General features: G+C 55.0%; 1 protein-coding gene across 2 annotated transcripts; it reads left to right on the forward strand.

The window, feature by feature from the left end:
* Positions 1-934: 934 nt before the first annotated feature.
* On the forward strand, positions 935-12,429 carry LOC123036822 (G protein-activated inward rectifier potassium channel 4-like). Of its 2 annotated transcripts, XM_044456286.1 has the most exons (4): positions 935-1,005; positions 6,729-6,970; positions 8,673-9,936; positions 11,240-12,429. In XM_044456286.1, the coding sequence occupies exons 2-4, from the start codon at positions 6,782-6,784 to the stop codon at positions 11,608-11,610; spliced, it is 1,824 nt and encodes a 607-aa protein (XP_044312221.1). In that variant the 5' UTR covers positions 935-1,005; positions 6,729-6,781; the 3' UTR covers positions 11,611-12,429. The 2 variants fall into 2 exon arrangements, with proteins under 2 accessions (XP_044312221.1, XP_044312222.1); XM_044456287.1 differs by lacking the exon at positions 935-1,005 and having other exon boundaries at positions 6,238-6,970; positions 8,786-9,936.
* Positions 12,430-14,753: the final 2,324 nt, after the last annotated feature.

Raw genomic sequence — 14,753 nt, forward strand, 5'->3', positions numbered from 1 at the left:
TGTGTAGGTGTGAGAGGTTGCTCTTACGGAACAGAAAGCTACGCATGCCTATTTGGAAGCATGCCAGACTGTTTCCCTTGGCACCGACTTCCAGGTAAGCGTGCTGCAGAATTCACAGTCAAAATGTTTTGCTCTGCAGCCTTTCTTCTTGGGGCACCCCATGAACGGCAGTTGTGCAGGGAAGTGGTCAGTGGAAGCAAGCCAGTGTTGATGGGATCCACAGAAGTGGTTTGCAACTCTGCCAGCAAGCAGGCAGCCACACCTGATCCAGCCTGGTCTAGCGGCAGGATTATTGTGCTCACAACATGAATCCGGTGCTGAGATGGCCCAGTTTGGGGCTTCACCTCTGCTGTTCATTCACCAAGTGCTCTTAGGCCACGGCCTTGGCCTCAAGTCCCGTCCACATGGACACCACATGCAAAGCTCTTGCAAAGAGTGTTGCGGTCCCAGTCCAAAGCGTCTCTCTGGGAGAGTCTTTCTGGGCTGTCCTCACTCTTTGCCACAAGCAGCCTGAAGTTGCATCCTGTCGCCCCCAAGATCTAATGGCTTCCTCCATCTTTGCATAGGAAGCCATCTCTGGAGAGGATGTAACCACAGCTGATGCCGTTCACCCGGGGTTGCCTCCTGGACTTTCCACCACAGAAGGTTTCCAGGAAGCTGGCATTTCAGAACAGCTGTGCCAAGGAGGATTACGCCAACTGCCGAGCTGCCGGGGGAAGCAAGAAAATACCCCAAAGCCGATTGGTGCAGACTTGCCGGGCTTCCCTTCTTCCTCCTCCGCTTGGATTTGAAACACAATCCTGAGGCAATCTGTCCATAAGGTGGACGGTCAAGGGTCAGTGCTCACCGGGGCTGGAACTCTCGGAGGGGCTGTGCTCATGCACCTTGCCAGGGCGCACTGGGAATTCCAAGGCAGGAGGCCTGGGCTGCTGAGGGAGAGACATCAATGTCTTCCGGGATCAAGGGGGATTTTCTCGTGAGCTGCCAGGACTGCCTCTTCACCAGGTAAGCTGCGGCTGCATGCATGCCACCCCACTGCGGAGGGGGTACTTTTGCCGGGGGAACCCCTGCTGGGGCTCAGGGACTGGGTTTGCCCTGCCTTCCAATGCCGCAGGCTGCACCTCAAAGAGACACGAGTCAAACGTGGACCTCCATTTTCTCCTGTAAGTCTCCAGACTTAGAAGGTGGTTAGGTTTTCCATGTACCTGTCTGAAAAGCCCCCGCCAGGCACACACACAGCTGTCACTTAGCACCTGCTCAGGGCCAACCCGTCCTTGCTCCGAGATGCCAGGTGCTAGTGGGCTGGTCCCAGGGACCCAGTGGTATAGGATTGGCCAGAGTGGCCCAAGGCATGTTGTGGCTGCCCATCTCCTCCAGTGCCCGTCTTGTTCTCCATTCAGAGCTCCTCACAGTAAAACCCAGCAGCAAAAAACAATGGCCGAGACCTGAAGGGAAGGCACTGCAAATGGATGGTTCTTCAGCTATTTCCTGGCGACCCGCAAAGGGCTGCAGTGAACCCCAGCAGGAGCTGAGGCTGAGGGGCAGGACTCCTTCCCTTGTGCTTACCGGCCTAGCCTCCCTCAGCGGCAGGCTGATCGGAAGGTCAGGCCTCCACAGAGAACCTCAGTGGGAGCAGCCGGGGCAGGCTGGCTCATTTCCTAGCCACAGTCTTCTGGCATAAAAGCTTGGTGTGGAAGACCCACTAAGCTGATGCCCATCAGACTGGGTCTTCTGGTAAGCAGGGAGTTCATTATCGGGAAGACAGTAATCCTTATTTATATTTGCAATTGTTCCGGGAAAAAATGCTCTCTGGCCACTGTTGGAAGGTTACATCACAGCACAATCTGTTGTAATCATTGAACAGAATGCAAATAGTGAAAGCGATGCAAACAGGTTTTTACACATGGAACCGCCATACGAAGCTCCATCTCTAAAGCGCCGAAGAGAAACAAAGACCCTCTGCTGGTGTCAGAAAGATAAAGGAGCCCCTCCAGGGAGGACAGTCCACAAAATGAACCGCCACTGGGAAAGTCCTCCCTAGCAGACTCCTGCCTGGCTTTCTTCAGCAAGGCACCTGAAGAGGGCCTGCACAGGTAACCTGAGCGGATGCCCCAGGAGGCGGCGTTCCTTTGGCTGGTCGAGTCCCGAGAGCTTTGAAAGCAGCGCCTGCACCCTGGATGTTTCCTGCATTCTGCCGCTTGTACCTCCATTGTCCTCATCGTTGTCGTCATATTTCTGTGCCACCCAACAGCCATCGCTCTCTGGGCAGTTTAAAGCAACACAAAACATCCAGTATACACACCATAAAGGTGACCGTACTCGCTGCAAGCTCCGATTCGAGGCCCGTTGGTTGACTATCGCAGTCGGCAGAGCACGTTTCCTTCCGGGCTCACGTGGGCCAGATTTCCTTCTTCCTTTTGCGCAGCTGGGAAAGGCACAGGAGGAGGAGGCCGGGAGAGCAAATCCTAACCACCCCAGCAAGGATCGAGCGGGACTGGGACTTCCGGAGGAGAAAGAAGCTGCCCCGGCAACGGCCGGCCTTCTTCCAGCTCTGCCGGGGCCGAGGGGTGTGCGGACCCCTGGTGTGCCCGTTCCGTGTGGCCACCCGGGGGCTGTCATGCATGTTGCAAAGAGGTGCCCTCCCCAGCAAGTGGGGTATCATCCCACCCCACTTGGAGCACCAGACGTAGCAGCAAACCACCGGGGCACAGAGCAGGCTGCCTGGTTCCCGCTTGTTGCTCGAAGCAGAGGGGCAGGGCTGGCATTGCAGGCAGGCGTGGTTGGGCACCCGCCAAGGGCCCGCTTCTCACTGGGGGGCCACCGCCAAGAGCCGCATGCAGCTGCTTCTCCTCTCCCGTTGCAGCCCATCTCTTCCCCTGGCTTTTGCTCCACCTGAGGCAGCGGTGACTGTGAGCACGAGGGAGACCAGCAGGTGCCTCTGCCCGGGCTTGAACCCGTGCTCGGCCTGCTGGGCAATGATGAGGAAGAGGGGCAAGGGCAAGGGCAGGGGCGACCCCGTGTGGGACCCTGCCTTGCACCACGGCGGAATAGCGGCGACTCCCTGGCAGGGCATCTGCTTGCACGTCGAAGGCTGCAGGTTTGAGCCCGGTCTGCCCGGCCGCTGCCGTGAGCCCATCAACGCTGGCAGCACCGGGCGAGAGCAACCAGGGGTGCACCGGTCTCCTCCCTTCACAGGCCACAAGGAATTGCGCCCAGGGATTCTGCAACGCAAAGCTCGAGCTGCTTTTAGGAAGATCCTGAGCAGCAGAACATGATCGGTGTGAGCTGAAGAAATTGTGCAAATACGTGGAAGAAGAGTCTGCGTTGGCATGAGTACTGCTTGAAACCGGCTCCCTGACTAATTGCTGTGAAATGCCGGGGTCAAGAAAGGCCACGGGGCGGAAAGCTCCCAGCTTCGCCTACCCGCCTGTCGTCCGCCCAGCCGGAGGGAAGGGCTGGTGCTGCCGCTGCCTCGCAGCCCGGCAGGACTCTTGGGCCATGTCGTGGCTTATCCATCTGCCGCTACACTGCCACCCCCACGCCGCAAGCCAGCATGGCCCTGTGGCCGGGCAGGCTGCAAGAACCCCTCGGGTGATGGAGACGGGCGATTCTTCACTGGGACTGCCTTGCCGAGGCAAAGCTGGCCGGCCGAGCGCAGGGGCGGCAAAGGATGGGCAGAAGGGGGCAGTTCTCCACCAGCCTGCAGACACTTCAGCCTCCTGTCCCTCTCGCCCTGACTCATCCCAGCTGGGAGCAGAAGCCTTGCTCAGCAGGGCCGGCCGGAAAATCCCCTCTCACTGCGCAGCCCTTCCCTTTCTTTCCCCAGGACGGCATGGGCATTACTCTGGGATTATTCCTGCTGGGGGTGGCCGTCTCTTGCCCGACCGAATATTTCTGCGCTCATCCAATATCCTCTGGGAGACGCTGTTGCCAGTGACACATGCAGAGAAGGGAGCAAAGCAGGGTTGTGAGAATGCCCCATCTGGTGCTGAGAGCCCTGGGGGGAGTTTTGGTTGTCATTCAGGAAGCTTTGAGTTCTTGTCACCCGGCCTGTGAGGGCAGAAAAACAGGCCCTCCGTCGTCGACAGCCTTTGCAGCCAGATGCGCTCCAGATGTGGGGGGCTGGCCATGCACAGTGGAAGTGGCTCTGCAACACTTCTGGGGGGGGCAACTCAGTTGGGGGGGCCACCCCCAGGTCCAGCCTGGATGACCTGTGGAGGGCGGTGCATTGTGGAGGCTCGGCATGTGGGCACCTTGCCGTTCCAGGGAGGGGCGCATGGGCCCTTGGCCTCCACCCCTGCCTTGCGGCTGCAAGAGGTGCACAATTCCCCATGCAAATGCGTGTGTGGGAACACTAATGCATCCCTCAAGACTGACACACTGCTGCAGCACACTTTCATTTTAAACCGCAGTAGGATGCCATCGGAGAACACAACTCTGTTTTTCTAACCAAAAAGCCCCAAACCATCTTGGCTTTTAAATCGATGGAGGACCAGCCATCGCCGAACAAGTGAATGAATACAAGAGAAAGCGGGCATACCGGAACCCAAATGTTTCTCGCCATGTCTCTCGTCCGAATAAAGAAGTAATAAACACATCCCTGTCTTCCTCTGCAAAATCAATAGGATACAAATCTAATAATCCAGGATTAGGAATCCAGGCATCTAGGTAGCCCAGTTGAAACTGGACATTATGTAATATTGTGGTTCATATAGCTAATGCACTTCAACTTTAATGTCAGCGGCTGTTGCCCCTGCAGCAAAAGGTCTCTGGGACCAGCCTACAAACAGCGCAGCTCAACTCACCTTTTGAGATGACCTTTGCCAGACTTTAATTGGATCTGGTGCTTAGGACGTCTTCAGCCCAAATCAGGTACGTTCTGAGCAAAGGAGAGTAAAAAGGGAAAGCTCACACATTTCTCTGAGAGATTTTCTGTGGAGTAGCTCCTTCCTTGCCTTGGGAGCCACCTCAGCTCTTTCCCATAAGCTCATCACAAATGCTGGAATTAGGAATCTCCCCCTCTCTGCATCTTCTCTATATAATATAGAGTATGTAATACTCTAAAGAACTCGGCTTTGAACCCATGTCAAGTTCTCTGGGAGACTCGCTGTGAGTTTTGTGAGCACAAGGCATGAAGAGATCTGGGAACGATGTCCTGTCATTCCAGTAACGCAGCTGTGGAACGGGTGTCCCCAGGAGGTATTGTCTCCTGCAGTAGCCAATCTTTGCACCCCCTGGAGGAGTAGGTATTAGGGCCTGCCACAAAATTCTAGCAACAGGTTGATGAGTGGAGTGAGGCTAATCCCAGTAAGATTTACTCTGGGGAAGACTGGGTGGCTTGAGGCGAGGGGGGGTTCTTGCTTGGAGTCTCTGGTATCTCCATACCTGGAGAATGGAAGGTTTCCTCGAGCCAGATGGACAGCTCTCCTGAAGCTGCTTCTGCCTTTTCCAATTTTCAGGGAAGTCCATGTTGTCGCTGTTGCATTAGGTTGTGTGGGCGGATGATAGGCATTCATCTGGCATGCAATGCTCTGGCTTGCAGTGGGGAGTTTGAGGTTCACCATCATTCGGTCCGTCTCAGCTCTGTGCAGCTCGTGTCTCCGATCTGTGCTGGTGCTAGTCCATGTTCTGAGAGATCATGAGTGGAGAAACCGTGGCCTCCAGATCTTGTTAGTCTAGAACACTCATCAGGGCTGATGCGTGTTCAACATTGGGTGTATGTTCCCCACCCTGCCTCAGGATGGCTGAATGAGACAGGAGGAAATTGGGCAACTTGAAAGGTGACACACCAACACAGAAAAGATCGGGGTGCTACTTAAGTAGGGGAAACAGCAGAGGGATGACAGGCAAGTCAGCTTCACGTGCAGTGTGGAACGGGCAATGACTGCCTCACAGGGCCGTGGTGGATGGCCGTCTCAGAACATCGGGACGTGGCACGTACTGAAAACACAGGTGTCGTAATAACAGGTGACTCTTGAACAGAGGTGAAAACGTGCATGTGGTGGGAGAGGCAAACATGCCCCTGCGTTCACTTATGGCATCAGTACACCCCGCAGGGTTGGCGTTTTAATGAGACTGCACAAAAAAATCTGTGTCCCACTTGCTCTGTAAGGAGGGGGAAAGCCACGTCCTAAAGCAACAGCGGGGAAGTAATACGTTCTTTCGGAATTCTAGTTTTCCTGGATATTCCTGGGCCATAAAAGGTGATCTTCTTTTTCTTGTTTTCTAAAAGAGACTGTTAGAATCTCTGATCTATATTAATTTGGATGTAGATTTATAATTGCAATATGCAGCTGTTCCCTGTGTGTGGCTGATGGGTTACGGTAAGAAAAGGGCTCCTCTCGGAACTGGGACCCAAGTGGAGTGCTCCGCTTGCTGGCCCCGATTCCAGTGAAAAAGATGAAGCAAAATGAAATCTCGGCCACCTAAAAGCCATCTCCTGGCCCTCCGTAATGTATACCAACCACACCATAAAAATGCTACTTTGTTCTGAGTTCTGCTAGATCCTTCTCTCTCCCCGCCACTAGAACCACGCGTGTTAATGAGCGAAAGCACTGAAAAGCACCAGCGTGCTGAGGTTTCTGCCCACACGTGCCTACAGCGAGCCGCCCGTTGTGTCATCTGTGTGGCCGGCTGAACGGGGACTTGAACCTGGGTCCCAGCCCCACATGCCACTCCTCTGGCTCACTGGCAAACTAAGCCTGGCTCTGCTGCTTTCTTGCCTGCAGAACTGCTCCCTGGAGGAGGCCCAAGGCTGCCTCGGCCTGACGCCAGCAGCAACATGGAACCTCAACTGGAGGTCAGGCCCTCCGGCCGCAAGAGCGCCGGCAACTGGCGGCTGCAGTACGAGGAGTCCCGGAGCCGCAGAAACTCCATCCCCCCCACGAAGACACCCACTGCCAAACACCTGCTGGCTTACCTGCCTCGGCCTCCCACGGAAAGTGGCAGATACGGGACCTTTCCTCAGAAGGTAGGCGCAGGCGGCCTCCGCACGGCTCTCCTCTTCAAGCGAGGATGGGGTCACCTTCCCGCTCCATCCGCTCAGACTTCTGGGTGTGGTTGCACATCGTGCCAGGCCACTGGGCAGCCGGGCGCCCAGCCTGCTCCCCCAGAGGCCTCCTGATGGCTCCCGCACCCAGTTTCCTTACCCCTTATGTCCAAGCGTTGCTGGCACCTGAGAAGGGCCCGCTCAGAGTGCCAGACAGGGTGGATTTTTGCAGCCCTTATGAATCGTGATGGGCGTGCAGTCAGCATTCTTTGCCAGGGGTTTGCTCTGGAGAGCAAGGCTGGCTCAGGAAACCAATGTGGGCTTTAAGGCAGAGCCATGGTCAGGGGGAAACCGGGAACCTTTCAGTGGGAGGTTTCTGCACCTGTGCACCTGCACAAGGCCGGAGAGAGAAGGATCATGAGTGTATTTGCAGTGCTCTCCGCTGTCCTTCCTTTGCTATGTTTAGGGACTTGGGTGCAGGGCGGATGCGGTCACGCAAGCCTTTGCGATAAGAAACAGGCCTTCTCACCGCTCTTGCCTAGCAACTGACAATCCACAAAGAAGCCATCTTGCTGGGTTCAGACATCACCTCAAGCCACCCTGCACAACCCAGAGCAAGCCGTGGGTAGCTTCTTCCTGGAAAATAGGCCACCCTGAAATGAGAACACACCCTGGGGGATCACCCTTGCAGGTTGTGTGTTGCCGGCCTGGGTCGTTATGCAAATCAGAGGTCGTTGCTGTGAGGTGGTCCATGCTGTGATTGAGTTTCATCTGGGCCGTTGACTGCCCTCGCCTCTTTGAAGGAAGGGCGGGAGAGAAACCGATGGCACCTGACTAGAGGAGGAGTGGACGACTCTGCAGTTTGCAGGGCCTGGGTTCCGACTGCTAGGGTGATGGTGAAGAAGACATGCACTTCTGCAAGATCCCCTCAAAGGCAGACTGACCATGAAATAACTGTCCAGACACATTGAACTGGTTCACACAACTCCTGTGTTAACCCAAGCGTTGCTGATATCTAGCTAGAGCAAACAAACCTCACATGAAATTGTTGCTTCAGCTTTCAGTTAACAACCCAGGAATGTTACTGGGTTGTTATGTGATGTCTGGACCTGGAAACTCTGTTGTTTAAGGTCTAAACAATGAAGAGTTAACCCAACAACAAACCATGGGTTAATTCTGGGTTGTTCAGGGGTTAAGTGCAGTTTCTTGATGCACTTGCTGCCATCCAGCCTTGACACCCACACTTTAAATCACCAACGGGTTGTCAGTATTGTGAATCTGCTCTTTGTGTCTTGTAATGACCAAAACAGTTAAGAAATACACACTTAACTTGACTGCTTCTTTTTTTTGACAATAAATAGAGAAGACTGGGCAAATGGCTTCACATTCAGGAAAATGTGATGAGGCAGCTGGGCGCCAGCTCACGTTTCTCTGGTGACCAGAGCGTGGTCCTTAGGTGGCCAACGGGCAACCTCAATCGACCTGCTCAGGGCCTCTGGGTGTGTTTCCGTAACGCACTCTTGCCGGCCGCTTTGGGCCTTCATCCTCTCGCTTGAAAGATGGGCATCTTCTCTCTTCTCCTGGGAGCTTCTGCAGGCAGGCAGCCCGCACGGAAGCTGGGATTGTTTGGAGGAGGGATAAAACGCCGGGTTTCGAGCGTGTCTCTGTTCGTTTTCTCTTGCAGCCTGAGATGATAGCGGTTCCGATGGGCCCGTTAGTGGAGAGCCACCAGCAAGCGGACCCTGCGGCCACAAAGAGAAGTGCCCTGACGTGCAACTATGTTTCTGTGTCCTGCAGCTCGAATATCCCCAACGACAGATCGGTCCTTCTCCAGAGGAGGCTCAGCACGGTGGAGCAGGCCAGCTACAGTGCGGGGGTGCCTCCCAAGCACCGGCCCAGCGTCTCCATCAATACGGAGGAGCTGCCCCGGTACCACCGGTCGTCCAGGACCGACCCGCCTCCGCCCGCCCTGCTGCGGGACTTCAACGCCCGGCTCTATCCCCAGCACGCTTTCAGCGCCCCCAGCATCATCAACTCCGCGCGGAACAAGACGCCGACCCGGAGCGTGATCTCGGCGCCCTCCTCGGACAAAGGGCCGAGCAGGCGCTGCAAGCTCATTGACGACGACCGGCAGTTCGGTGGCGGGAACAAGGGGCAGCGGCAGCGCTACGTGACCAAGGTGGGCAAGTGCCAGGTGAACCTGGGGAACATCCAGGAGAAGAAGCGGTTCCTCTCCGACATCTTCACCACCATCGTGGATCTCAAGTACCGCTGGTTCCTCTTCGTCTTCAGCATGTGCTACGTCATCACGTGGGTGGTCTTCGGCATCATGTACTACCTGGACGCCTGGATACGAGACGACGTCAGCCACATCGGGGACCCCGAGTGGAAGGCCTGCATCGAGAACATCGACAACTTCATCTCTGCCTTACTGTTCTCCGTGGAGAGCCAGCGGACCATTGGCTACGGCTCCCGCATCGTGACGGCCCACTGCTCCGAGGGGGTGATCTTGCTTATGGCCCAGTCCATCATCGGCTCCATGATTGACGCCCTCATGGTGGGATGCATGTTTGTCAAGATCTCCAGGCCCAAGAAGCGTGCCCAGACCTTGATATTCAGCAAGAAGTGTGTGATCTCCCACCGGGACGAGAAGCTCTGCCTCATGTTCCGCATCGGAGACCTCCGGGACAGCCACATGGTGGATGCCAAGATACGGGCCAAGCTGATCAAGTCCAGGCAGACGAAGGAAGGGGAGTTCATCCCGCTGGAGCAGTCAGAGCTGAACCTGGGCTACGACACGGGTGAGGACCGCCTCTTCCTGGTGGAGCCACAGATCATTTGCCACGTCATCAACGAGCTCAGCCCCTTCTGGGAGATGTCTGCGGAAGCCCTGAAGAGGGAGCAGTTCGAGATCATCATCATCCTCGAGGGCATTGTGGAAGCCACAGGTGGGTGGGGAGGGGAGGCCACGGGGGGAACTCAGGCAGGCCGAGGCCTCACTCTGGGGACTAGTTGGTTGGGGCGGGTAGCCCATGGGCCACCAGAGGTTTTAGCCTACCGCCTCCCTCAGCCCTCCTGATTGGCTATGAAGGCTGGGACTAACAGGTCAGACTATTTGGAGGGCCACAAGTGGCAGCCTTGCCACTCTCAAAGCCATCCTGAGATGCCTTTGGACAGAAAGGATCTTGCGAAACTCTGATCTTACTCAGGACCAAACAGCCCGTCAAAGGAGCCTAACCGCTTGGGCGCTGTGGGAGAAGTTAATAAATAAGATGGGAATTGAATTCCTGGTGGCAACATTGCATACTAAGAGAAAGAGAGCGCAATTTAAGAAAGTTCAGGACACTCAGTATCCAAGCATATTACAGGAGACGCCAAACCAGCCAGAACCAGCCACACAAAAGGGTTGCCTTTGGTGCCATCTGGTGGCCCTCGGTTTTGCAGCCTTAAAAAAAATCCACAAAACTGATGGGAGAAGAGGCAGTAGATCAGATAATCTATTTGTGTCCCTGTTATTTAGTTAACACAAAGTACTCAAAGAAGCTACTGGAAAGCAAGCAGTATTATCTGTGTTCACCGCAAGCCAGCTTCTCAAACGGCACGCTGTGCTGTTCATATCCTGAAGCTGGCGCCAAGCGCTTGCCCGAGTGCCTTCACCCCTTTTCTAATTTGGGCTCTGGTCCAGATTGGGGAGGGGGGCGCCCCTTTTCCAGCACTGCATCTGAGCTCCAAATTGCTTTGCTTTTGCTCCATCCCCACTCAGAACCCTAAAATACTGTCACTCAGAGGCAGCGTTGGAACTTGGGCACCTTCCCAATTTCTGCTGCATTCAAGCAATTCTGTGAGTTCTTCCTCATGGTCCAAACAATGCCCCTTTCTGGGTGGTGCAGCTGTTTGGCAATGCGAAGGACTGGGCGGGGGGGGGCCCTGCTAGATCAGGCAGATGGTTCTGCCCAGAGAAACAGAGCGGATGAGCTGGTACGAGGCCGAATCCGTCCTCAGAGCCTGGCAAGAACAGACCCCTCTCGGCTGGGATGTGTCACCGTGCCAGTAGCAGCCAGCCTCTAACTTGGTGCAATGCAGGTCATGATTCCAGGGAAAGAGCAGCAGATCGCTCCAAAGCGCTGGCAAGGGAGCCGGTAAGACTGGACACTCCCGGGTTCATGTCAGAAGTGTTGCATCCTGGGTGGGCCGAGGCCCATATGGTGCCCACCGCCTTTTCTGCAGCCCACTGGCCTCCTCTTCTTTCAGGAATGACGTGCCAAGCCCGGACATCCTACGTGGAGGACGAGATCCTTTGGGGGCACCGTTTTGAGCCCTGCATGACCCTGGAGAAAGGAGCCTTCCGTGTAGATTACACCCGGTTTGAGAAGACGTTTGAAGTTCAGACCCCGCTGACCAGCGCCCGGGAGATGTACGAGCTGCGAGAGATGGAGAACCAGGACCAGTCGACGCTGAGCCTGTATTGGGACCATCTGGTGCACCCTTGCCTTTCGACGGACCTCAGTAATGACGCTCGGCAGGGCGACGGGCCCAGCGAGGAAGGCCTCTCCAGGCTGGGATTCTCCAACATCACAGAGGAGAGAAGCAGCGAGTACCAGAATCAGGGGGGTGATGTCTGAGCTGCCTGGGCCGTCGCCGGAGGCTTCTGTTCAATCCAAAAGAACTATGGAGGAGATCCTGGAGGCTGGTGGAAAGGCACGTGCCACATTCGATCTTCTCGCTTCCTCGTGCCGTGTGGAGCTTCCTGGCGGAGCTGCATGGAACCTGGGGCGTTCTGGGGGTTGTCTGGCTCGAGCAGGACTTTGGAGCGAGGCCGGGCTTCGGGTTTCTCTCCCTATCTCCGCTCCCCCGGACGGCTAAGACATTGCTCACCACTGAATTGCACTATATACGAGCTTCGGGGCTGGAACCTCGAGCAATGCATTCCTGAACCCATGTCTGCTTAGGGCTCCTCGTTTCTATGAGCCTAAGCCAGACCGCAAACCCAACACTCTTGGGGGAAGAAAACACACTGGAACCATGTTTGCCGGCACGCCTGTTGCTGTCAAAGCTGGGGCGCTTACACCGTCGGGTTTCGTTTTTCATTTTTTGCTTTGAGATAAACCGTGAGAAAAATGGAGGGGGGTACGTGCCCAGTTCTCGGGCTGCCTCCCTCACTATGCCACATATGGTAGGTGCCCGGCGCTGCGGTACCCCCAATACAGAGGTGTCTCACCTTTTACAGTGCCATACAGACTCTTGGTGGATGTCGTCCCCCTTCCTCTCCCCGTGTGTGTCGGTGGACCGTCCTCCTCCTCTTTGCCTAAGGGAACCCCACAGTCCCTTCACTGTGGCTGCTGCCAAGTGAAATCATTTTTACAAGAAGCCACACGCTTTTGCAAAAAGGACCTGGGGAACGGGTGGGCAGTGGATGGGCAAATAAAAGCCTTCGGAACAGCCCCGTGGAGCAATCTTGCGTGTGCCGTCAGGCATGTTGGGTGATATGAACTAGAGGAATGTCCTGAAAGTTTTGAAGGCGCTCGGAGTTGTTTTCCCCTGGGTACCGGGATGTGGGGGGAGAAGGAAAGACAACCTGGTTATTTGGGGAGAGGCTGAAGTATCTGCAGCAGAAGCAGCCAAGGGGGGGGGGGGCGGGGACATGCCACCCTTCAATTCTAAGGGGAGCCCGAGCCTCCACAAGCCAGCCAGGGACCTCCGGGCATCAGGTGAACGCCCAGGCATCGGCGGCTCTGCCCCTTCTGCTTGAGAAGCAGCCCCACTCTGTGCCCGTGCTACTCCGCCACTCAGTGACTTCACCCGAGGCAGCTCGCCTAGGGCTCGGCCGGGTGCAGCTCAGATCGCTGCTGCGCTGTTTGTGGTGCAGGATCTCGTGCCCAAGGGCCGCAGGCAGCCCCCCGGGTTCCATGGGCAACCACAGACTTTTGAATGGCCCCATTCTGCTCCCCACCCCCCAAGCATGGGTTGTTTCGGCATTTCCTGGCTTTTGTGCCTCCTTCCCCAGTCTAAAGGGCTGAGATGCTCTCCTCGGGCTTACCGACTGGCAAAAGGAGCTTGAAGCAAAATTCAGAAATGGCATTTCACTGTTTTTGGTCCCTGCCCCTCTTGCCTTTGCTCCCCACCACTAAAACACCCCCTGCGCATGCAAACGCCTCTCTGAAAAGGGCCAGTTCTGCAGCAGGGTTCTGTCCTGTGAAAGTTGCCCTCCCCCTTCCTGTGCTGCTTGTTCTAAGCTCTGAGGGGACGCTAAGAGTGCGGTCCTGGGCAAGCTCAGACACAACCCCCACCCCTGCGGCATTTTCCAGTGTTTCCCAAAATTCCCTGCAGGCTAGGAAATGCTGGAAGTTGCTGGACCTCTTTGTGTTTAACCATGCACAGACTCGTGTGCAATTTGGCACAATGACTCCATACTCTTCTCACTCATTCCCAAGTGCAGGGTATGGAATCACAGTTAGTGCAAAGAAACCAGATTTAGACTAGACACCAGGAAGAATTTCCTCACTGTCGGAGCAGCACAACCATGGAACCAGTGGCCGCGGGAGGCTGTGGGCTCTCCCTTGCCGGAGACGGTCAAAAAGCGTCTGGACAGCCACCCGAGTGGGATGGTGTGACTTGACTGGCAACAGCAGGAGGCTGGAGCTGGTGGCCTTCTGGTCCCTTCCAACGCCATGATTCTCTGATTCTAAGGCTCAGGTCAAGCCACTGCTGTTTTCCACCGGAGCATTGTAGGTTGCCTTACACCAGTGGGACGTTGGTCTTCCTGGCCCGTTCTGGTTGACACCGCCTGGCAGCAAATGCAGGCAGGCAGTTTTCCCACACCTGGAGATGCTGCTGGAGACTCAGACTGGGACCTTTGGCATGCAGAGTCTACAGCTGAACTGATGCCTCTCTCTAACCCCAGAGAATCGGAGCTTAGCCCTCTCTTATCCTGAATGTAATGGTTTTATTATCATTACATTTCTTGGCCTGGATGGCAGCTAAGCAGCCCACCTCTTCTGATACAGAAGTGTGAGTAAGCACACGCAGAAAAGTGGTGTCAAAGTCGAGAATTCACAGCAGAGGTTTAGAAAACAGGAGGAAAGAACCGTGAAAACCCCAGAAAAGATCTGCTGGGATGAAAAACAGTAAGGTATGGTGCAAAACATTCAATTTCTAAGAAAGTAGATCTCTAAAAATAGTCACTTTTTTATGAAATTATTTACTGTTTGAAGAACATATGCAAGTTGAGCCTCAGTGTGCAGGAAGAGAGAAAGACCAGTGAAAAAGTAATTAATAGTTACCTTATTTCTTTAGTAGGTCAGGCCAGACTCAGACAATGCATCATCTTCCCCTAAGCCTGTGACTGGCTACAGAAAGCGATTAAAGGCTCTTAATCTCCCAGCATTGCTCCAGTCAGCCAAGACTCCAACCTGGAATTCGAAGCAAGCTCTTCCCTATCCTTCACCTGTTTGCACGTTTCATTTGCAGGCTTAAAAAAAATTAGCAATCTTTAACACCAAACACGAAAATTACTACGGGAACCAAGTGGTCTCAAAAATTTGAGGCAGGGAATGCAATGGAGAGTTGGTGACCTCATTCGCTTCCAACAATGAGACCCTTTTAAATCCAAGTTTTAGGATTACCAATGTGATCCAAATGGAAACTAATGGGCAGCTGCACTGACTCCAGAGAAGGAAACAGGCAGTGAAAGCAGCCAAGCCCATCCTGTAAGGAATAGGAACGGTAGTATATTCAGCTAACAGTGCCGATAGTACACCTTGGATGA

Source organism: Varanus komodoensis, unplaced genomic scaffold, assembly GCF_004798865.1.
Source record: "Varanus komodoensis strain SLA01 unplaced genomic scaffold, ASM479886v1 scaffold83, whole genome shotgun sequence".
NCBI classification, from domain to species: Eukaryota; Metazoa; Chordata; class Lepidosauria; order Squamata; family Varanidae; genus Varanus; species Varanus komodoensis.

What these genes read in the sequence shown, in the direction of transcription:
- LOC123036822 (XM_044456286.1), top strand. Translation starts at nt 6,782, where the DNA reads ATGGAACCTCAACTGGAGGTCAGGCCCTCCGGCCGCAAGAGCGCCGGC. An exon ending in ACGGGACCTTTCCTCAGAAG is followed by an intron (nt 6,971 to 8,672) that starts GTAGGCGCAGGC and finishes TTTCTCTTGCAG; the next exon opens with CCTGAGATGATAGCGGTTCC. An exon ending in GGGCATTGTGGAAGCCACAG is followed by an intron (nt 9,937 to 11,239) that starts GTGGGTGGGGAG and finishes CTCTTCTTTCAG; the next exon opens with GAATGACGTGCCAAGCCCGG.